Source organism: Alligator mississippiensis, chromosome 12 (assembly GCF_030867095.1).
Source record: "Alligator mississippiensis isolate rAllMis1 chromosome 12, rAllMis1, whole genome shotgun sequence".
Lineage (NCBI taxonomy): Eukaryota > Metazoa > Chordata > Crocodylia > Alligatoridae > Alligator > Alligator mississippiensis.
In genome coordinates, this window is record NC_081835.1 from 13,442,122 (window position 1) to 13,465,629 (window position 23,508).

General features: G+C 38.8%; 1 protein-coding gene across 3 annotated transcripts in view; it reads left to right on the plus strand.

The window, feature by feature from the left end:
* The window catches only part of GRM7 (glutamate metabotropic receptor 7), a 558,095-nt gene that overhangs the window by 476,631 nt on the left and 57,956 nt on the right, over positions 1 to 23,508 (plus strand). For 2 of the 3 annotated variants that reach the window (XM_059716000.1, XM_019499726.2), the window contains 2 exons: positions 11,311 to 11,557; positions 18,285 to 18,380. In XM_059716000.1, coding sequence (XP_059571983.1) covers positions 11,311 to 11,557; positions 18,285 to 18,358 — 321 coding nt within the window. In that variant the 3' untranslated portion in view covers positions 18,359 to 18,380. The remainder of the gene's footprint in view (positions 1 to 11,310; positions 11,558 to 18,284; positions 18,381 to 23,508) is intronic. The other variant, XM_014604538.3, reaches the window with a different exon arrangement.

Genomic DNA, 23,508 nt, shown 5'->3' on the forward strand with positions numbered 1-23,508 from the left:
CCCCCACCAAATCTGCCTCTGGCTTCCTTGCATCCAGGGGCGGGAGCAGGGGCAGGGCCCCGCAGAGGCTGATTTGCCCTGGGCCCTGCATCGTGCTTGGATCATCTCTGCTCTTGGTTGTCAACTTGGTACACTTCAGTTTTGTTTCTCTTCTCATTATTGTTAAGATTTCAGTATAAGTAAATTAGTTATAACATCTGTGGACTGTTTTGAGCAATACACAATAACATTCATGTTCTGGGAGGAACAGAAGACAGATCTCCAAACAGCTTTGAAGAGCTATATATTATCTTTATTATTGGGCAAAGAACCTCTTCACCCTGAGAAAGGGGTCAGAACTATACAGAGCAGAGGGATCTACCATGGGATGCAAGTCTTCCTTGCCATATCTCAGTAAGAATTAAAATTGGCACTATGACTCCTACCTCTTCTGTGAACACTCACCCCAACACCTCTTTCATTTTAAAGGTATATCTAGAAGATGAACCTCATAGAATTAACTGGTTCACCAGACCCCTTTCTCTGGATATCTTCGTGGGCGGGTACTACTTGCTGTTGAGTTGCCAGTTCCAGAAATAATTTAGTAGGCTGTTTAATCATCCAGACTGTTGTCACTGTGCTGTCTGGCGAACATAGAAAACAAGTGTTTATAACCTTTGGAATAGTCCAGGTAGGTAAATTTCAGTTAGATCTTCTAAGAGCTTCTTTTTGAGCATTACAACAGACATTTTATCAGGTTGGAAATCATATGTGTTCACAAGATAGAGGGGTTTTTTTAGCATACAAAGAAGAATACCTGTCAAACTTCATTTCCTTTTAGTCCTGCTTGGGTCCATCTGACAGCTAATTAATTACTTCAGCCATAAATACATTGTGCTTTTGTGCATTACACAAAGAAATGTATCAAATATGATGGTTAATGCATTGCATAGTGTAGCTCTTAATAAATGAAGAAAGAGCTTATATTAGAGGGTGTGCTGACTGCAAAATGGCTTCCCAGTCTCACAGTGTGGTAAGCACTGTAATTCCATAGATTCAGAGGAGGGAGCTACCAATAGCATGATGAGTGGTAGGTACCAATAGCTTAATGACTGGGGCACCAGCCGCAAGCACCCATTTAGAGGGCACACCTGAATAGCAGCCACCACTGCTGCCACCCCAGCTACCGCAGCCAGCCCAACACCTGTTATTGCTGCCCAGGGCACAGATTCTGGTTGAAAAGCCTCTGGAAGCTATTCCTCACTTATCCCTGCTTGAGATCAGAATTAAGTCTCTTTGGTCTGGACAATGTACAATCCACATGCAGGATAAAGAGAGGATTTAAAAACTAATTTCTAAGGGTGTTGGGTATGAAATGCTGGTGTCATTGAAGTCAGCAGGGGGTTTGCCAATGACTTAATGTGGAGATGCGGTTTTACCCAAGAAGTCTACCAATATGTAAATACTAAGGATGTAAATACTGATTAAATAAATATTTGTTTAACCTGTTGTAATTACAAAGCAATTCAGGTGTGCCCTCTAAATGTAATTGTAATGCATTTAATCATTTGGGTGCATGGATGAGGACAGGCACAGCAGCACTGGGCCTCCAGCCCATGGCTCTACGAAGCTAGCGGGGAGGTGTTAAGCCCTGGGCGGGCACCTGCCCTGCCCCACCGTGGAAGAGGGGCTGCACCCACCCACCCCAAACACTGCAGGGAGCTGGGAGCCGTAGCAAGTCCAGGAAGCACCCCCAGCCCAGGGGAGCAACAGCCAGCAAAGGGCTATAGTCACTGGCACGCAGCTTCTTGGGACCAGCTGCAGCAGCACAGGAGGGAGGGGAGAGGCAGGCAGCAGCCAGCCACGGGCTTTACCAACCCACTGCAGCTGCTGGTACACAGTGAGAGAGGGAGCAGGCAACCCCTCCCCTCCTTTCTCCTTCCTTCCCTCCTGCCCTACAGCCTTCCCATTCCTGCTGGAGCACCACAGGGCTGCCTTTCCCCAGCTTCCTGTACCAGCCCCCAGGATAAACAGTAACCGGTAAGCTAAAACTGGTTATCACTGAACTGACTGGTTAAACAATTAATTGTTTAACCGTTCACGTCCCTAGTGAAAAAGAATTAGAAGTTTTTTCCAAGTGTCTGTATTTACTTAGCCTGTATTTGACTAAACTGAACAATAAACTGCTATAAATCTCTGCTCTTGTGAGCGCAAGATGCTTTTTTTGTGGAAAGAAGAATGGCAGCACACCCTCCACCCCTTGAGAGGGATTTTTTGTAGATGTGGACAACCTGCTTATTGGAGCCACCCTGCCTCAATGAAAGAAAATGGAAGGGCAGCCTCCTGCATTTAATCAAGCAATGTAACATCCTAATGCAGTCCCTCCATGATCTTTGCTTACTTTTAATAGCAAATCAGTTTGCCTGTCATCTAGCTAGCAAAATTACCAGCTATTATAAAGCGAATGTGCTGTAAGTAAATTCCTGTCACTTTCTTGTCCCTGAAGGGGGTATCACCTTTTTGTAATTACAAAGCGCCAAATTTATAATCAGATGGTGTGAATGATTCCCTGACATTCCTATAGAAATTTCACAAAAGACCATTTGCATGCCTCGTTATTTCATACAGTAATAGCTGCAGTCATCATAACTACTATCATTTGTTTATCAAATGTCATTTGGGTGGCATCGTTTGTCATGTGTAAAACTTAGTAAGCTTCACACCCTACATAACAATCTGCAGTGTAACCTAGATCACTTTGTAATAGTTGTATATTTTCAAGCCCTCCTAAATATTTGCCTCTCACAAAGAAACTGTTCATTGTGATTCAGGTACCGTTAAATTCTCATGGCAAGATTGTCTGAATCTTACAAATGACTTTATTCAGGGTCCCACCCATCCATTACTCCAGGAAAACACATTACAATCATTCTTTTTCCCATAGATGGCCACCTCCCTTTCCAGTCTCTTCCTTCAATGTTGACACCGTGTCTAGATATCTTTTACTCTTCCTGCAGTAGGCATTTCAGATCCTTATCTGACTTGCCATTCCCTGTCAAATATCTCAAGCAACCTCATCAACTAGATTCTGATATGTAGCTGAAAAATTTGAACATTGGATCTTGGCAAACATTTGATCCTGGTAAACCACTGGGTGTTGTAGAACAGGGTGTCAGCAACTTATGGCCTGTGGGCTGGATCTGGACCAGAAAGAATTTGGATCCAACCTGTGATAACTGGGGGAATCAGTGGCACATGGTGGTGGGGCCAAAGAGAGGGCTTCTGTTGGGTACTTCTGCCTGCCGCATGCTGTTTGTTTCGGCACATTCCTGTAATACACTCCAGCTCTTGCCCATGCAGCCCCTGCTGACACCAGCCCTACCTGATCTCTACCCTTCCTGCTGAATTTGCTCCTCAGTGTGGCTGCTGTTCACAGAAATTTGTGGCACTTCCTGGCAACACTAAATGGAAACCTGGGGAGAGTCATGAAAGAGAACAGGGAGTGCTAGACCAGCAGCAGGAGATTAGCAGTCAGGCTTCAAGTTGCAACCCACTGTTTGCAAAGGTTACTGACCCCAGTTTTAGACTTCTGCCTAGACTACGGGCAACATTAGGGACTACCGCTGGTCTCCTGAAGTAGGGAAGGGATGGCTTTCTGCTAAAACCATCTGATCACTGTTGTAGGGCAGAAGACTCTTAATTTGAACCCACAGCTTTTGTCTGCATCATGGGTTAGAAATACCCACTTTCCCTTGCAATGAATTGTTTAGTGTTTGGTTTCAGTTCTTTGTCTTGTAAATTTTAACCAATTTGTTTCACAAGGAAGGGAAATGACTTCAAGTTGGATGATGGGAGAGGACAGATTGCACGGATAGCTCCCCACTACTAAATCACATAGAGCACTCACAGGGGGACTGTGACTCACTTGTACATCTTGGGAGCAGTACTAGATATCATGCTCAGTTTGGCCATACAAGTGAGGCCATACGAGACGATTATGATTGCACTTAATCTGTCTTCCCCTACTGGTCCCATTCGTCAATAAAGTTGCACTACTCAAATTCAAGCCTGGAAACATGTTTTTTAAAATAGTTTAAAAATATAAAGACCAGAAATGACAGAACTGCCTGACAATTCTAGACATGAAAGGAGCTATGATCGTTATTTGGTCCTATTTAATAATGATATTATTAGATAGGATTAAAGAATGATGAAGAATGTACAGACTAATAAAAACCCCTTATGTCGGATCTTCTCCAGGCTGATTCAATGACACATCCCCTGGGATGCACTGTGCTGAACATATCATATTTCCAGGTTGCCAAACTGGAACAGAACATCAAGATATGATTTTAAGCCTTCCTAGGGTTTTTTTGGCTTTAATATCGCCATGCTAATCACTTGGTACTCCATATTTCTGTAGTGCTAAAAGCACACACTATATAAGTAAAAAATGTTGCTTGCTAAATGATCATACCGCTCCGATTTTAAAGACTACACAAGTTTTTGGTTTTCATATTTTCTTGTAGTTAGCAAGTTTTGACTCAAGATTTGTAAAACATTCACAAAATGAATACATGAAGGTTCAGAGTTTCTCCAGATTTTGGGATGAAGCTGTTTAGATTTGTTTTGTGACTATTCCGCTCAGAAATTATTCTATTCCAGTTTTTCTAATCAAAAATAGAAATATTGCCCCAATGGTGACAGTTGTGGTTTAAAATGTGAAAAGTGTATATGTGTGTGTATGTTCCTTTAATCAAAAACAATGTGGCTGTTTCTTTGTTAGTGTAACTGATCTCCTATAGGGAATAGAAGCTGAAACTTTTTTTTTTAATGTTGTCCCCTTGTTGAAGATGAGAGAAACTTCTTTTGACCCCTACATCTTATTGTGAATGTGCTACATCTAGAGAAAAAAGTTTCTTTTTCAAACTATCCCACCCTGTATGGTCACTGCAGAGCAAATGAACAAATGATACTGAGTTTAAAGGGAAAGAGGTTTACCCCGTGTCAGCTACTCCACTCTCACTCTTCTATGCGTCTGCTTTATTTTGTAGCAAGGAGAAACTAAACTGCAAAAACTTACCATTTTGGTTTCATTTTTGGATAAACTGTCCTGTTTTAGTTTTCATCTCCTGTGGGATAGAGCAGATTCATGAAACAATTACTATTGATTAGCTGAAACATTAGTAATACCTCCACACACACGTCCCATGGGATTGGATCCCTAAAGTCCCGGGAAGTGGCAGGGGCTTGAACCAGTTGGACAGTGGCTCTAGTAATATGTATTTCTGCTGATTGGTCGGATCAGCTGTGCTGGGACAGCTGAAGGTGCAACAGAAAATGACGTCTGTTTGTACCCATGTGGAAGAGAGAAAGAGATCAGGGGAGTCAGCTACAGGCACCTAGGAAATGAGGCATTTGGAAAAGCCCAGTGAACATGGAAAGAGGATTACTGAGCCGGATTTGTGAAGGAAAGCAGGCAGAATTGCTTTGTATGTAATATTTTACATTTCTCAGGGAGAAAAAAAAGGTTTAATCCTTGTGGAAGGTATGGTTGCTTAGATAAAGTTATGGTTGCCTGGTACCTCCATCAATCATCTTGTCCAAAGAAAGAGGAGACATGCTCATTTTTGCAGTGGATATATTTATGAAATGCTGTGAAAATGCTGCCAGAAAGTGGGCATTATTAAGGTTTGGTATTGTTATCCCTAATAATAAGTTATAGCTACTTTCGACTTTGATCTCATCAGATCTGACCAGCCAAGTAGGGCATTGGTAGGGAACATGTAAATGATACCCAGTGGGATGTAGGAAGTTAAAGGTGCCGGAGCAACTGATTGAGCTTTGAATCAATGCAGGTTGCATAGGTGCTATAACTAAAGGGCTTTCTGTTTGCATAAGACATTAACAGAGTTTTTGTGTGATGAGGGATTTTTTTAGCTATGAGTCAGTTGTTCTCTCTTTGAAAGCTTATTGTGCCTCTTTTGTACTACTTTGGACAATGAATGCATTGCTAAATAACTTTGGATGCATGAGGTGGTTGCTCTTTTTAAGAAGTTTGGGCTAAAAATACAATGCAAAAAGGATGCATGTTTTAGGAAAGAGAGTGATGTTTCCCTCCCTTTTTTATTGCCTGTACAAAGAATGCTGTGGCAACTTCAGTGTACTTGGCAGTAGCAGTCACTGAGAGAGAGAAAAGGCAGTATAGCATTTATATTTATATCCCCTTGTTTTTCATCATTTTGCAGTTGCACAGTACAATCACTGTCCCATAGCTCCTGATTCCAGACTTACATTAAAAACTGCTTCTCACCTTTATGTCTGTGTAACATCATGTAAGCAATGAGGCGTTGTCCTCAAACAATCTGGAACAAGAGTTTGAGAGAGCTATAAACTGCCCCATTCATCTGAATGATGTGTAACAACATCTATTTTAATATCAGTTATAAAGCTGAGATAAATCAGGCTAAGCAAATATAAATGCCAAAATATCTTGTATTACCAAAATTTTTTTTTTCCCATAATCATAAGAAAAAATAATCCAGTGCATGATTTGTAACAACTAAATCAGCTAAAAAAAAGTCATTTGATCCTGGAATTCAGACAATCTATGCAAAGTTTTAACTTGCAGGAAATATTTTGACCCTTAAAATCCCAGGCTTTTAGAAGAGAAATACCACTACATACTTGACTATAACAACCGGCTGCTCAATGAGTAAATGGTACAAGAGTTCCTGGTTATGCATTGCTTTATTCATGTGAGTAATAGCTACTCATGGCAATACTCCTATTGATACTATGATGTCTGTGATATAAAAATTGCCCATCAATGTATCTGTTTATTCAAGACTAATTTAATTTCTTCTCGAGATTTTAGGCAATTTTCATCATTTACATGAGTAAAGCAAGAATCCGGAAGAAAATACAGGAGTCTAAAATTCAAATGGAAACCTTTTATGTAAAATAAATGATAAAATCTAGGTGCCTTTGCATCTGAATGATATCCTTAGGGCCTTGCTGTCTCAAACACATACCTTCAAAATTTGATGTATTGCTGATGTCAGTACGGCATACTTGATATACGGAGCTAGAATTTATATATTTTTAGACCTTAAAACTGCAGCACCTCATTTAAGTGATTCATATCTGGTTAGCCACAGAACTGGTAATTTGTGTAGCCCGTACATTTTCTATAAACTCCGTAAGGAAATAGGGGTCTGGACTGAGGCCTAAAACCAAGAGTGTTTCTGCCTTCTGTTCAAGAATAGATTGCAAAATATCGGGCAAGAAGGAAGTCCCTTCTAAGCCTGTGTTCATAAGTATCCAACTCTCCATTTAAATAGACCATCCATAAACGACAAGCTGGAAGTATGTTTCCATTGTAACTTAAATTTTACCTTTTCTATGTAAAACACTGATTTCAATTTATCAGAAATGTGTGTTGAGAGTTAATCAAGTATATGAAGTAAGGAATGGAATCTTTGCTTGCAAACCCCTATTCATATATTTGACTAGTAAAACCAGAAAGCAGAGTCAGAACTCACAAAACTAAGGTTCTGCTTAATAACGGTGTGATAATTTCCCTTTGCTCTGTAAAGCTCCTATTTGTCTTGAGAATTGTTGTGTGTCACTCATCTTGTCTCATTCTACGTAGGCTCTTTTCTAATCCACCCTCCCAAATTCCTGCAATGTGCAAGTTATGGAACTTCACTAGCAGTGTAGAACTGTGTGCTGTAAAACATATTGCCAGCTAAATAATACATTAGCCTCCCCTTCCATGATAATGTTAATGGTTACTTTCAAGGAATCAAAAAGAATAATTTTGTGCGCCTAGATAAAAAGTTATTGACACCATGTCAACATGGATGAAAATGAGTTTATTTTTCATGTCAGCAGATTGTTAAACTTCTGTAGTTACACCAGCATTGGTTTATGCTGAAGACATTGGGCCAGCAGATTTAAGCAGTCCTTCTCTCTTCCTCGATATTAGTTGATCCACAGTGATATACATCAGCTGAGAATCAATGATATACAGCAGCCGCCTTCCAACATTTTGTCCTCCTGTCATCTTTAATTTCAATGGGTTACCACAGTGCTGTAGAATTTTAGTCTTCATTTATCAAGGAAGTTCATTGTCATGGACAACTCTCGCAGTCAGTGAGATGTGCCTTGGAAAGGCAGTAAATAAGTTTGTGTCAATGGTGATGCATATATGGTCACTATTAATGACTTCTTTGCTGATATCTTTTATTGGATCAACTGTGTAGTTGGGAGAGATGTTAGAAAAACATTCAGGTGCAAAGTGATCTCTGGATCTCTACATCTTATATTCATGCTATATGCTCTACAGCCCATTTTTTAAATAGAAATGATTTTACTCACCTTCCTTACCAAAGCAGTACATGGAATTAATAATAGTTAAATATTGCAGAGCACTTTGAAAATTAAAAGGCTTTCTGTCTTCCTACCTTTCTTGAACTCCTCAGTGATTAATGACAAATTATCATGATTATTTATTAATGCATAATATTAATATAAAGAGAGAGAGAGATCAAGGAACCCAATTCTCCTTTTACTTGCACTAGAGTAATGTCACTGACTTCAAAGCTACACCTGTTCAACACTGAGAGGATAACTGGATCCCAAGAAATCAATGCAAAGGTTTTTGTATCTTGCTGGTTAAGTACAGACAGTCAAAAAGCCCAATACTGAATCAATTCAGTCTTTGCAGGTTCGTCTAAGCTGCATAGATTGAACCAAAAATCAAGTGAACAGACATTCACTTTTCATTTTGGAAATGCAGCCACATGCCTGCAGAAGCCCACCAAAAGCCAGTTGGTGCTAGAGCACATCTCCCTGCTCAGTTGGAGCAGAGAGCTTAGGCCAAGGCTATCCCACTCATCCTGCAAAGGGGGGCAGAGGTTTGCAAAGCATCCTGGGATGCTGGAGGACTGTGAGTTAACTTGAATATGGAGGGGATCTGGAACAGAATTTCAATAAGCTGATTTAACCTAATCAGTTAAGTCTGATACTACATCCATCCAGATTTTTCTTAAGCTGGTTTCGGCCATTTTGAAAGTGGTTTATGTGCTTCTGTTGTGTTACAGATTTGAATCAGTTTTCGATCGCTTATAGTGGTTTATGCATAACTTCTGTCTCTAGCCAGTGTTAATGCAATTGCACGTGCATAAGGGAAATAGACATGTGTTTTACATTTAGACAGAGAGAGACATACTGACATATATACAATACAGAAAGACATTTGGATTCACTATATATTTTCACAAGATCCTGATGTATTTACTATTCTTGTTGAAGTCAACATGAGTTTTGTCTATCCAATGAATAGAAGCTGAGTAACACTAGTTGTCGGTCATTCATGTCTACGCAGAGAGATGCTCATATAGGGCAAATGTTTTATGTCTTCACCTGCTGTCCTTAATCAACATAATAGCACCTGCTGTCTAGATAAACCTAGCAAGTTGGAAAGCATTCATGTTCTCCTGAATATAGGCACTTGGACAAATGAACACAGGGTGGGTATTAAACTATACTAATTCATTTTTCTTAGCATCATAAACCCAGATTGGCTTTCACTAAATAGCTTCAGTACTAAAAAGATTGCCTCACAGAAGCAGTTCTTTTCAGCTTCATCCACAGGGTAATCATTGTCCCTGCAAGTGGCCCTGCAGTATGTGTTTTATATTTGATGGGGCATTGTCAAACATTTTCATCCTTTTTAACAGATTCACCGATCTGCTGCCCTATGTGAAAACTTGCACAATCAGAACAATACCTCTTCAGTCTTGAGTCTTGCTCCATTCCATATATTCAGAGTATCCTCAGAATAGGTAACTTAAAAAGAAGACAGACAGCATGCCCTGGTCCACCTATTTGTAGAAAGTGTATTAAGTATCTCACATTGTGTATTCCTCACTGTAGCAATATTTTAAGTATTTTCAATACTTTTGAGTCCTATTCCTAGCATTGTTTCTAATAATTGTATGTCATCAATTTACAAATCATTACAGAGCTATATTTGAATAAAAGTTAGAAATCTGAAAATACTGTAAAAAATTCCCAGAATGTATCTCACAGTGATCACTGACGCCAACTGGTTGTTTAGAGCTCTCCGTAACTTATGGGTTCAGATTTTAGGTGCAGATTCTTTAAAGATGTTTCACAATGCTAGTAAAAGGTAGCTGTAATAAAACTTCCTAGCAAGTTATACTCACTTATAAATTATCAGTGGTGTTTGTCTTTCATAATGGCCAGAGCCTAATTTCATCTGAAGTGGCACTAACCCTAGATTTACACTGGTATTTTTTAAACCTGAGTCTGACCTTCACACACTGAATTAAATACATGCACAATATTCATAAATGAGAACACTAACAGCTTTTGTAAGATCATAGCGCAGTGTGGTTTATGGATACTTGCACTAGCTTTTTAAATGAGCTAGCCAAAGTACTGGAGGCAATATAGCCGTATATAGCACAGAGCTCAGCACAGACAAAGCTACTTATAGTATCTGACCTAACTCTGATATCGCTATCTCAGAGTGTAGTGTACACATAGTCGCTGACTTCCTGGGTGCTCCAGGGCTCAAGCACCCACCTAAAAAAATAGTGGATGCTCAGCACCCATAGAGCTACGCTTACAGACATTAAAAAAAAACACAATGCTTTACTGGAAGAAGCAGTGCATTACCTTAGCCTGGTTCTGCAGTGTCTGTAAAGATTGGATGCTTCAGTGGGGCTTTTTGGTGCTTTTAGCTAAAGTCAACTCAATTAGCTATTAGATAAAAGTACCAGAAAAACCCCACTAAAGCATCTGATCTTTGCAAAGCCAGGCTGAAATAATGTGCTCGCCCTTCTGGGCATGCATGGGGCTTGGCATGGGAACGCACCAAGTTAAAAGTAAAGCACCATTTTTTTTTGGTTGGGGGGGGGGGGGAGGTTATGTCTGCAAGCACCCACCAGAAAAACAAGGTTGGTGCCTATGAGTGTAGACATACTCCCAGGTGTTGTTGAGTCTCAGCTAATATCATTGATGCCAGTTGGTGGTTAAGAGTTTCGTAACTTGTGGGTTCAGATTTTAGGTGCAGATTCTTTAAAGATGTTTCACAATGCTAGTAAATTAACAAAGCCAACTTTAGTAGTATGATAGCTACTTCCCTCATTCTGATGCGTCTCTCGAAGTGCTATGCTTGCCGCTTAGTTTAACCCAACTCAATTAGCATTATAATTTATAGTGACTCTTCTTTAGCTCTTACTGCACATTTCCAAGTCATTTTATTTGTAATAGTGTCTCATGTGTTATGTCTCCTAGCTCTACATACAAACTACCACACTTACAATATCCATGAACTTAAGTGCTTCAGTGGCCCTGGGGATGCTTTACATGCCGAAAGTGTACATCATCATCTTCCATCCTGAACTAAATGTCCAGAAACGGAAACGCAGCTTCAAGGCCGTAGTGACAGCAGCAACTATGTCATCGCGGCTTTCGCACAAAACTAGTGACAGGCCCAATGGGGAAGCAAAAACAGAACTTTGTGAAAATGTAGACCCAAACAGTAAGTACTTCTAATCTTATTACTTGGCTTCTTGTGTATTTTGCGGATGTATTAACCTATATTCTGTTTTTGTAACCTGATCTCTTCCATTAAATATTTTAAATACAAATAATATAGAACATAAAATATTATTTTAGTATCTCTTTTTATGATGATAACTCCTTTTCTCCTCACTGCTTTGAAACAATAACCCATTCTACTATGCTTAAGCATGTTCTCTTCTAAAGATTGGTCTGGCTACACTTAAATTAATGTTAGGCTTTCCACTGATTTCAAAGGAAACTAGCTAGGATAAAACTGCCAATTTTCTTTATGTGCATGGCATGGTATATAGAAGCACAAAATGACATAGTGAAGCCATCAAATTTTATTTCCATTTGCATTTGAATCTGGAAGGAATTCAGGAAGGAAACAGCTGCACAACTTTCTGGCATATTGGAAAAGTTTAGGAACGTCTGCAATTTTAATGAAAACCAGATCCAAATGTGAAGGAATGCCTTTCATTGCCCATGTTCAGTTCATCCATTAGCTTCTGAAATCTCTGCCACTTTTTATCTATTAAAACTACTGTCTGAATAGCTGCCTCAAAACAGAAAGCACATTAGAAATGGCTAGCAAATTACTGACGCAGCACTTTCCCCGCCTTCGTTCACTACTCCCTTTGGGTATCTTTTCTCTGATGATTTTTTTCAGACACATACACAAAATATATTCTAGCTGCTGTGAGAAACTTCTTCGGAAGTTATGGACTCCCTCATTATTGATAAGTGAGACAGTTATGAGGCAGTAAAGAAATATTCCAAAACAATTAAGGAACAATTTCTGCCATATTTACTAATGTTCAATGTTAGTTAAGCAGGAGTGCCAGTGAAATCAACTGAATAGTCTGAATGAGGTTGACAGAAATTCCCCTAAGTTAAATTCATGTTATTCAGTATCATATATCACCAAATTAATTCCTCCCCCCTTCAAGTTTTCCCCTTCCCTGTAAATCCAGTCACTGCTACATTTACCTTGAGTATATGCACAGGTTGTGCTTAGAGTGACCTAGCTAGGGTTAGGTCAGTCTAAGTGTGGACTGTCCAATGTTTGGGGAGTTCAGCTGGGGCAAGAAATGGCTCGCCTGATCTTAGTTCACCTAAGGAGATGCTGTACGTAGATTGTAGATTGGGCTAACCCTAATCTAACTGAAAGTGTGTATGCTTTTGAAGCACAGCCCCAGGGCTCCTGCCCCCACTCCCCGGCTTCTTCCCCCCTCCTCCTTTAGATTTTGCAGTAAAAATTAACAATCTGCATTTTTTCATATAAGCTGAAAATTTTCAGCCCAAACCTTTGGGTTTAAAATTAAAAATTCCAGTTCAGAAATGTTGCTGCAGTGCCTTCTGTTTTCCCCTACGGGTCATGTTGAATTTCATCTTCCAAGATCATCTTGGTCTTCCGAGATATTCCTGAACTGAAACTTTCAGTTTTTGAATGCTCATATTTTTTAAAGACAATATAAACTTTTTCATGGAAAGAAAAGTTTTAGGAATACTGTCATTTTCTGAAAATATCAATTTTTCTTTCAAAAAGGGGAGTTTTTGGCCAGCACTTTGTAACAAGTTTGGTTTTTCATAGGTATCCATTAAGAGTAAGTAGACCCATGCTTTAAATCTGGAGTACAGCCAAGAACACAATGACACCTATAGAGCTTTGCTACTCGCATGTGTGCCACAAAAATCTTTTTCATATTCTTCTTTATTTCCATGACAGACTCCTAGATATCTAACTATATTTGTTTAATTTAACCTACCAGGTGATGTGCTTATAATGTATTGAGCTGTGTGACTTTTTCCAAATATTATTTTGCTTGATTTTATATAATTCTCCAATCACAGTCTTTCTTTAAAATACTTTAATTATAGATACACAATGTTCATGCTAACTGAGGCATCTACTCAGGTTGTCTCATTTGCAGAACAGGTGCATTGATGACAATACTTAGAAAATCAAAGAATCTCAACTGTTTCTGTGCCTAAAATGTTTTCACACGTAAGTTCTGGTGTAAGGACCAGCTTAACAAAATATAAATTAGTGGGTGTTTGCCATTGACTTCAGTGAGTATAGGATCAAACCCATAATTTAGGAGATATTCTTTGTGTGCATATTTATATATGACATAATGCAGTACATTAAAGAAGCAGATTGATGGGTTTTCTATTTTTTGTAAAAATGTTGCAATTTCACATTGAAACAGTGTTAACATTTTTTAGGCTAGTATTCTTGCTGTCATATTTGTAGGCAGCCATAAAGATGGATACAGCTGAAATTTGAGAACAAAATCAAATTTTCCAACCTGTTAATATTGTGATGATATTAAGTATGTGTTTAAATAGCAACATGACTTTGTGAAGCTGATGGAAAACTTGCAGAATTTTGAAACATGAAAAGTAAACAAGAAAAGCTAAATATCTGTGATGCCACAGGTAGAGTGGTGGTGTATTTTTCATTTCTAAATTTTGAATGTCAAAATAATGCAATTTTATTTTTAAAAATGCATTTTTTACCATTTTTTCAAGGTGGTCTCATATGTTGTACACTGATCGTTAATTGTTATCAGTGAAAGAGAGGCAATATGTTCTGCACAGAGAACAAAGTGGATGCCCCTTTTAGTTCTGAACCATTGTGCGGTAACATAAAAATTATAACAGGCTGATTGTCATTTCCTGGTTTCCATCATTACAGATTGTATTATATCTGAAGGTAAAAATTGTTGAATGCAATTGATGAATCGATATATACTTTATTACAGAGGGCTACTTTGAGTACAGATCTAACTTACAAATCAAATGTTTCATTTAATTAAGAAAGCACAATTCGATTTTCAAGTTTGACTTTTCAAAGACATTTCCTAATTATTCTGCTACTAAATTGTTTGTTCAAGTATTAGATGGTGAGGGTTGCCATTTATGTACAGAGGGAGGGAAAAACCTTTAATAAATACTATGTGCAGATATGTGAACCACCTTATGAGATTCATGTACCTCCAAACTTTTGGGTGTCTGACAATTAAACCCAGCTTTGGCTGCCTATGCAGTTTAGCTTCCAAGGCTTAGTGTCAAACACCTGAGTAAATAAATGCATTGAAAGGAAAATGATTTATTAAAACTTGCGTGTTGTTATTAACACAAGTTTACTGATTACTTTTAATCTTAAAGAGCAGCTACCTAACAACCCAGATATGTTTCGTGTAAGCCATGGAAAGAACACAAGGCCTATTGGACTTAGTGACATTCCACAAGGGCTAATTTTGATCATCTCCCGAGGAATGCTGAATGCACCCATTTCCCTAGATAACTGAGGTTATTTAATGCTATGTAAGGAGGGCCACAGGGACCTAAATAAGTGAGGTTATTTAGCGCTATGAAGTTTGGGCCAAAGTGTGAAGGTTTAGAAGCAAGGGCAATAATGGGGGCAAAAAAAAGACAGTCTAAAATGGAATGACCATCATGAGTTGGCCAGAATCTGGAACCAACTTCCTAGGGAAGTGGTCTTCACCCCTACCTTGGGCAAATTCAAAAAGAGGTTAGATGATCACCTGCCTGGGGTCTTGTGAACCCAGGATTCATTCCTGCCTGTGGCAGGGGGTCAGGCTAGATGATCTGATCAAGTCCCTCCTGACCCTAGCTACTTTGAAACTATGAGTTACTGCACTGTTGATTTTAGGTTGGCATTTGATGGAAGCAGGAAATTTCATAAGTTGAGCTCCTTACTGTGAACTAAAAGATGTTTCATGTTGAATGGAATTCATTACAACCAAGCCTTTCAATCTCTTAACAATTTTATTTTTAACAATACTGATAACCATTACAGTTTGCCATCTGGCACATGCATGCTTTTACTCATTCAACAGCTTTGTTCTGCTTTTACATGTTTGCATTAAAAATGTTTTCCAGCAGCTTATGATGAGCAGAAGTTGGTGCACAGCAGCTTGCTTCCTTCCTTTAACAAGTTCATTCTTCTTTCATGTTGTACATTGGTTGAATTTCACAGTATTTGAAAAAACACTCATCTTGTCTTAAGCTTAGTGAATAGAGAGTGCCCTTTCTTCCTAAACCATACTATATTTATGTTTCTGCCATAAGAATAGAGTCAAACTTGGGAAGAAAACAAAAAATCTCCAACCCATACTTAGCTTATAGTGAAGATTTACGTATAATTACTTCTTATACTTAGCCACTTACTTTGATTTATGGTTTTACAAAAAGTAGCATCAGCAAATCAAGATCTCAATTGTTCTGTAATGAAAGGGTTGCCTCTTTAACACGCTAGATGTAACAGGCCTTGCTGGCAGGGCATTTGTTTTACAAACAGCTTACTTTATAAGAATACTTCAGAGGCAAAGTGCTCTGTACTTTTTCATCAGTGTGAATGCAGTACTGCCTCCTTTCTTAGTATCTGTCAGTGTCTCTTTCTCACATTTTCACATTGAAGAGTTGTACCCATGAGATGAGTAACAGAAATACATTGATGGTATTTACTCATAGTAGCACTGCTAACTGCTGAAGTGACAATTCCTAATGGGGTGCAGACTATTCAGGTAATGGGCAATGGGATTGCAGTGTGCAGGAGTTAGGAGACCAGCTGCCTGTCTTATCTTGGCAATTGCCACTTGAAGTTTGCTCGATGTGAGTTTTTGTTGTTCCCAACATTTTTCAAATCTATAGACCATAGCCTCTTAGTGGGCACATCTACACATGATGCTACGCTGATGTAGCAACAGGCTACGGTGACATAGTGTCCACAGGCAAAAACCATGAAGCCTCCACTACATTGCCGTAGCAACACATTCCCTCGGTATGGCGCATTGCTATGGTGATATAGTGGCCAAAAATAACTGTGCGCCTCCAGCATGGTGCAGTATGGGCTATTGCTGCGCCGTCATGCAGTACTTCCTCTTGGAAATACTGCATGACGGCACAGGAAGAGACACCTGTAGACGTGCCCAGTGAGCTGGAACTCCTAAGTCACTGTTTTGGCAAGTCATTTTCATCCTTTGGGGAACTAAGGACTTTGTTGTGACTGATGAAATTGGTAGATTGTCCTTCTAAATAGTAATGTCAGCTGAGACATTGGGACAGAGGAATAGCAGTGGTCATTTTCTTTCCCCCTTTTGATTTTTCCCTCCTTATGCTTTTCTTTGTGATTTCAGAATGACCTCTGTTGTTGAGCACTCTACTGGCCTATAATAATAAAGGGTAGCAGGTATGAAACCTCAGTAAGGTCAGGGCATAAGGACAAGGTAATAAAGCTAAGGCGCAATAAGTAAGCTGAAATCAGTTGATGATCAGGGATCCTGTTTTCTCTGATTAAAAAAAAATCCCCAATTTTCAGATGGAAAAAAAAGTAACCCAAAATTCACTTTTTTCCATGATTAAAAGGAAACACCACCATATAGAGATATATATGGCGACATAGCATCCACAAGCAAAAACCATGATGCCTCTGCTACATTGCCATAGCAACACGTTCCCTCATTATGATGTATTGCTCTGGTGACATAGCGGCCAAAAATAACTGTACGCTTCCAGCACGGTGCAAATGTGGGCTGTTACTGCTCCATCATTTAGTACTTCCAAAAGGCACGTTTAATTTTCATATGAAAAAAAGTTACCCCAATCCACATTTTTCTGTGATTTAAAAAGAAACACCACTATATAGATATATAAATTTTAAATCACGGAAAAATGTGGATTTGATGTAACTATATAGATATATAGTGGTGTTTCATTTTAATCACGGAAAAATGTGGATTTGGGGTAACTTTTTTTCATCTGAAAATTGGGCATTTTTTTAAATCAGAGAAAACGAGGGTCCCTGATGATGATAAAGAATAGCTTGTTGAATTAGATAGGTTTTCCTTATTTATTTATTTTTAGCTGAGGTATTGTGATATGATGGGATGTGGCAAAAAGGTACGATCCTCTACTGCTGGCAGAACTTCTGAAGGGGCCTGATTTTCAGAAGTGATGAGCAAACTGTCACTCCTGTGTAAAGTCAGTAGGGCCTTAAGTGCTCAGCATATCTGGAGATCTGTCCAAGGTGACTTCTTTGCTTTTGCTTTTACGTTAGAAAAATCAAAACCGCTTGACAGTCAATGCAGCTTGGTATTGAAATGTAATGGGTGTCTTTTGTACCCGAACCAAAACTTGATGTGTTGGGTTTTTTCGTTTTTGAAGTGCCTCTTTGCTATGTGTTGTTAAGATACGTAACTGCTGTATAAGCAAAGCAAAAGTGAAAGCCCCATTCTGATGGGCCTCTCTGTCTCACAGTGACAGGATAATAAGACAAAAAAAATCTGTCGATCTTCATTCCTTTTGTGTTAAGAACATACATTGACCCTCTGAATTCCCATCAGCAGGCTATGAATGGTGTATACGAAAGGAGAAATCCTATGTTTGAGAGATGTACAGACACTGCTGTGCAAATGCTACCATGCTGTGCTGTTTTGTTTTTCTTTCTTCATTTGTGTTGATTCCTAACATTACTGACATGATCTTGCCTATTTCATCTTTCTGGTTTATTTCTGATCCACAGCAAATGTCATATACTGCCATATTATGACATAAACTGTACTAATCCCAGCTCATCTGTCAAATAAAAATAGCATGGTCTTGATGAAAGGGCAAAGCAAAAGAATCTGTTGTGAGCATATGTATTGTACATATCAATATATTTACTTTTCCAGTAAACTGCATACCGCCAGTAAGAAAGAGTGTTCAAAAATCTGTTACTTGGTACACTATTCCACCTACAGTATAGCTTTTGCCTGCTTTCCAAAAAGGTAAGAAAAACATCTAGTTTTTTTATTACTTTCTTGTTAAATAATATCAAATAGGGACATGTCTCCGAACAAGGAACTACCCTAAAAATTGTTCACATTTTCATTATCAGCTGTTTTCATTAACAAGAAAAACTATAAAAAGGAAAATATCGGGCCAACATTTCAGGTGTTGTAAACTTGTATTGCTAAGTCTAAGAGCAACATGGTATTTATGTTGTTATCAATAGAGACGCATCAGCTTAAACCTCCTAAAAACCAGGTCCGTTCACTATAAATTTAACATGAACAAAATTCATCAAAAGTTCATTACAGCGATTAGGTTTTGCAGCTGACAAGATGCTTTCTGAATCATTTTTAGCAACCTCACCTAGGTTGGCTGGGAGCATAAAAATAATATAGAACATACATGAGGTTACTTATCTTTACACTAAAATAAGCAGGTGTTCTTAAAAACAGTTTGAATATCTTTTTCGTTGTAGCTGTTCCTAGTGGTTACTTTGGAACGAGTGTCTGTGAACAGTTTTGAGGGTTGGTTTTTCGGAAGCATTACTACTTACTTTGTGAGCATGAGAATTAATCTCACATTGGTGGGGTCCTATCAAACAAGTCTTGCATTTGACTCTCTTTTTTTGGTGAAAAGAAATGCTGTTAATAAACCCTTTCTATTACTGAAATTTTGTGTGGGTGTTTGTGATGTGTTTTTTGTCTTTTGACCACTGCTTTGTGACTTTTTCCAGAATCAAAAATCATTTTCCTTATTATGCAATTACCACATATTTGGATCTGAAGAAAAATACTTTTAGGCTTTTAGTGCAATTTTTAGTGGTAAAAAAGTAATGGTCTTCTGACCCAAAATATATGAGAATTTCTATCATCAGAGCTGAAGATGGTTAACAAGAACATTGCTTGAATTTTGTGTCAGTGTCTTAGGGAAAAATCAGAGATAGGGACCAAGATATTAGTGTAAGCTGGCATAGCTGAATTGAAAATAAGTTTTAATTCCATTTGAATGTTCATTGACTATTCACATCTGTTTTATTCCATCTGAACCCATTCAGATAATGATCTGAAAGAGCTAAAGCAGAAAAGGTCTTATTTTAACTATGAAGCTATATATGAATGTCAGAAAAGCAAAGAGCAGTTAAAAGAACATAGCCCATAAGGTCAGTAGTTGCTAACTTTAGGGGAAGGAGACTGTCTGGAGAGAAGAAGGATCACACGAGATGCTGCTAATTAAATGACAGGGATGTTGACAGGTACAGAGCAACCCTGGGGAGATCTAATTGTCCAGGGAGGAACATTAGAAACGTAGGAGAAGGTGAGTTTGTAGACACTGCAAATCTAGAAAGAAATTGCTTTTTAAAAATCCCCACCTTTACAGTTATTTTGAAAAATAGTCACCAATGAGTTTTCCTCTTAAGCGCATGATAGGCATTAATTGATTCATTCTTCTATGAACACGTAAAGTAGAATTTGCAAAGCCATGTGGACACCTGATTCCCATTTAAAATCAGTGGATGTTCATGTCCCTTCAGCCAATTTGGAAATGTCAGCTGCACAGTTGCTGAGATCCCTTTATAGCTTGCATTTTTGTTTTAGTTAGGCTGATTATCTGTCTGAATGCTGTAACCTTGTGGTCCATTCTTCCAGAAAAAAAAATCTGTATTTCTTCAGATGCCCTATTAAAAGGAAACACAATGCTATAAGTGGGGGGAAATTTCAATATTTCTCTGAATAGATATGCTTTTTACTTAGTAGCAGATCTGTGTTTTTGTGTGAGCCCTGGAGTTAACCTGTTACTTGACTTTACCAATTTCCACTACATAATCTATGGAAACATGTATTTACAAACCTTTTAAATTGTTTCTGGTGAATGACAAATAAGATCTCCTTACTTTTAAAATGGATGAAAATACAATGCTTGAAAAACTCTACATGATATTTAAGGTAGGGAAGTTCAAATTATCCATGACATGAATGAGGTGGAGAAATAATTATTATTATCAGCTATGTAGTACTTTTATTTAAAAAAAGCAGAACCATTTTTGTATTGTAGAAGCATCTCTTTTGTGTCATTTCCCTCTAGACTGTTTTTCAACATGGGTTCAGTTCAAAGTGGGGGGTAACAGCCAGGGCTTGAAAGAACTGGATCCATTTCCCTTCTCTGTTGCAGCTGCCTGTGTGACCGTTGCAGTTGGTTTGTCTTTTCCTTTCTCTTTCCCCAATAGCCCTGTCTTCTGGGCTGGTCCCCTAACGGCTAGAGTTCCCTCTCATCCATTATCTTCAGAGGTGACAAAGGTGGGAAAATAAAATGAAGTGTCTTTCTTCTTCTAGACCCAGGTAGTGATTGTTTGGGGCTGGTATGTCTGACCACCTGTGTGGTTCTTTCTTTCATACTTCATTGATAATCAGGAAAGAAACATTGGGTGCAAACAGTCTTCTGAATTAAGGGGTTGTTCCCTGGTAATAAACTGACGGGTAATGGAGAACTATTAGTTCTTCTCAAAGCAAGAACCTCCTAGGAGTAGAGTTAGTTCCTTATTCTTAACCTATACATAGGATCAGGGTTGGGCGAACTGTGTTTCCTCTTTCCAGTGTCACAGATTTTCTGAATTTTCCGTGGTAAATTGTTACAGGAATGCTAATGCAGCCTATTGTGCATGCACTTTGTAAATTTTGGACAAGTACTTTTATCACAAAGAATTTAGTTTCTATGGTTTTATATAAGCAAGTATTTTACTCCTTATCAGCAATACATTGTGCCCTAGTTTTTAATTAATTTATTTTAGTAGCATAGCTGTACCTGTAGTTCTCCATCATATAAAGTTCCTTTACTGGGGTACTTGTGAAAACAGTGCAAATATTTGTTTTTGATCAGTTGACTCTCTTTCAGTGTATCTTATGATTGTTTTCCAGGAATTAAGACATTTGGAGGGCTAGGTGTTCAACCTCTTCAACCTGCCAGAACAAGGAACAACGGTCTCAAGTAGCAGCAAGGGAAGTTTAGGTTAGATACAAGGAAGAATTTTCCTGCTACAAAGGTAGTAAAACACTGGAACAGGTTACCCAGAGAGGTGGTGGAAACTCCATCCTTGGAGGTTTTCAAAACCCGGCTAGACGAAGCTTTGGCTGGGGTGATCTAGCTGGGGATGGTCCTCCTTTGAGCAGGAGGGTGGACTAGAGGTGACCTGAGGTCCCTTCCAACCCTCATTTTCGATGATTCTATGTAAAGCAGCCTCTCCGTTGTCTTTGATGTTGTTACACCAGCCTGTAGATTTAAATACTAACAGCCTTTTAGCTGAGGTAGGTGTTGCAGCTGTCAGTCAAAAAGGGTTAACAAAAAAGGAACTAAAACCATCTTGTGAACCAGGTACCACAACTGAAACCTTCTAAAAGCTCCCTGCTCTTCATTTAGATGTATTTTGGCTTCCCTCTTTGGTTTCTTTTCTGCTTTGGTTTGGGCCAAAAGTAGGCCTCCAGTACTAACTGAATTAATATGAAAATGCCAGTCATTGCATCTGTCTACAAGGGCTGCTTTGTTTCTCTAGCTTGGCTAATAGCTGGTGGAGTTAGCTATCATGCAAAGCAGGCCAATTATCACCAATGAGGCTGTTAAACAATTATAGTTGTATAAGAGTTACAGTAGCACAGTCTTAATCCAAAGCAAGGTTTCTCATGTTTTATAGGTCGAGTGTGGTGTTCTACTTCAAGCAGATTTTCTCTTGCTTTACAAGTAATTTTTTGCTGAATAATAAATCTGTATTCAGAGAAGTTTCTGGGGTGATTGCTAAGTATTTTAATCATCAGTGGTGTGTGTATGTAACCGTGTGCTTGTAGACATTGTTGTGTATCATGGTCAGAACTTTCTTAGAGTGTATATGTACTTGCACAATTATTTCAAATTATGGAGGCCAAGAACAAAGCAGGCGTAATGTTGGCTACACAACCAAATTAATCCAATACATATCCTATCCTTTAGGAGTCAAATAACAGACGAGATGCCTACTAGATACGAAAACAGTTATCCGCTTTGCCTTTCTTCCTTCTAGGTCTGATACACAGCCTCACTTCCTAGCCAAATTGCCCAACAGGGACATCTTTTGAGGGCACTAAAACACTTCTTAGGAGCAGGCCCCAAACAGTTGTGTGAAAGCAGTCTCTAGGTTCCTTAGCTCATTATGTCTCAAACTGTTTGGTACAGGATAGATAATTTTACCTCATTTTCCCTTGAAAACTATTTAGTTTCAGTTGAAAAGCAGTGCTCAGCTTTTAACCTCCTCTCTTGAAGGATATTCCTTCTAGTGTCAGGTAAGCTGTAAAAGTGGGCAGTCAAAATGGATAAGTAACAGGGTTTGACATGTATCTCCACTCTCTGTGTTCATATTTTAGAACTGATGACTGGGAAACTAAGCCTTTAACATAGATCTATGCCATTATTTTAAGTCTTAGATGGGAGTGAATGTAAGTAAATCGTAGTGACGCGTCAAGTATAGAAACATCAACTTTGCTTTCATGTATGACAGACCTTTTTCTTATGCCGTGTTTTCTCAAGCTGTAAAACAAATGAAGCTATTAGGGATACAGGTTGTAGGCCAAAGGAATCAGAACTCTTGGCAGAAGTGATATGTTTTATTAGACCAACTAGATAGTTGCAAAAAAATTCTTTATTTGCAAGCTTTCAGGCACGCACACCCTTTCTCAGGCATAGGAGAGTGTTAAGATTGTAAAATTTCTCCCAGGTGGAAATGAAAATTCATATTTCACAGGAGAGCTGAGGGGTGATAGAGGATCTCCTAGTTGGAAAAATTCATTTTGTGCAAATTAGGCTCAGATAAAAGTTAGAGCAGTCTATTTATCTCAAAGTTGTCTGATGGCAAGCAGGAAGTTGAATTATGCTTCCTTCTTGTTATGATGTTTCATATTTCACAGGAGGATGGGTGATGAAAGGCTCTCTTGGGCAAGGAATTTCTCTTGTGTTGGGGCTGGTCTGTGAGCATACAAATTTGGCTCAAAACAAAAGTGTGGAGCAGGGATATCAGCTTTCAGGCTTCAACATCCTGAAAGCTGAACCCCACATCCCGCCCCCCCCCCCCCACACAAAGAGTTTGGTCTTTCTATAATTCCTAGA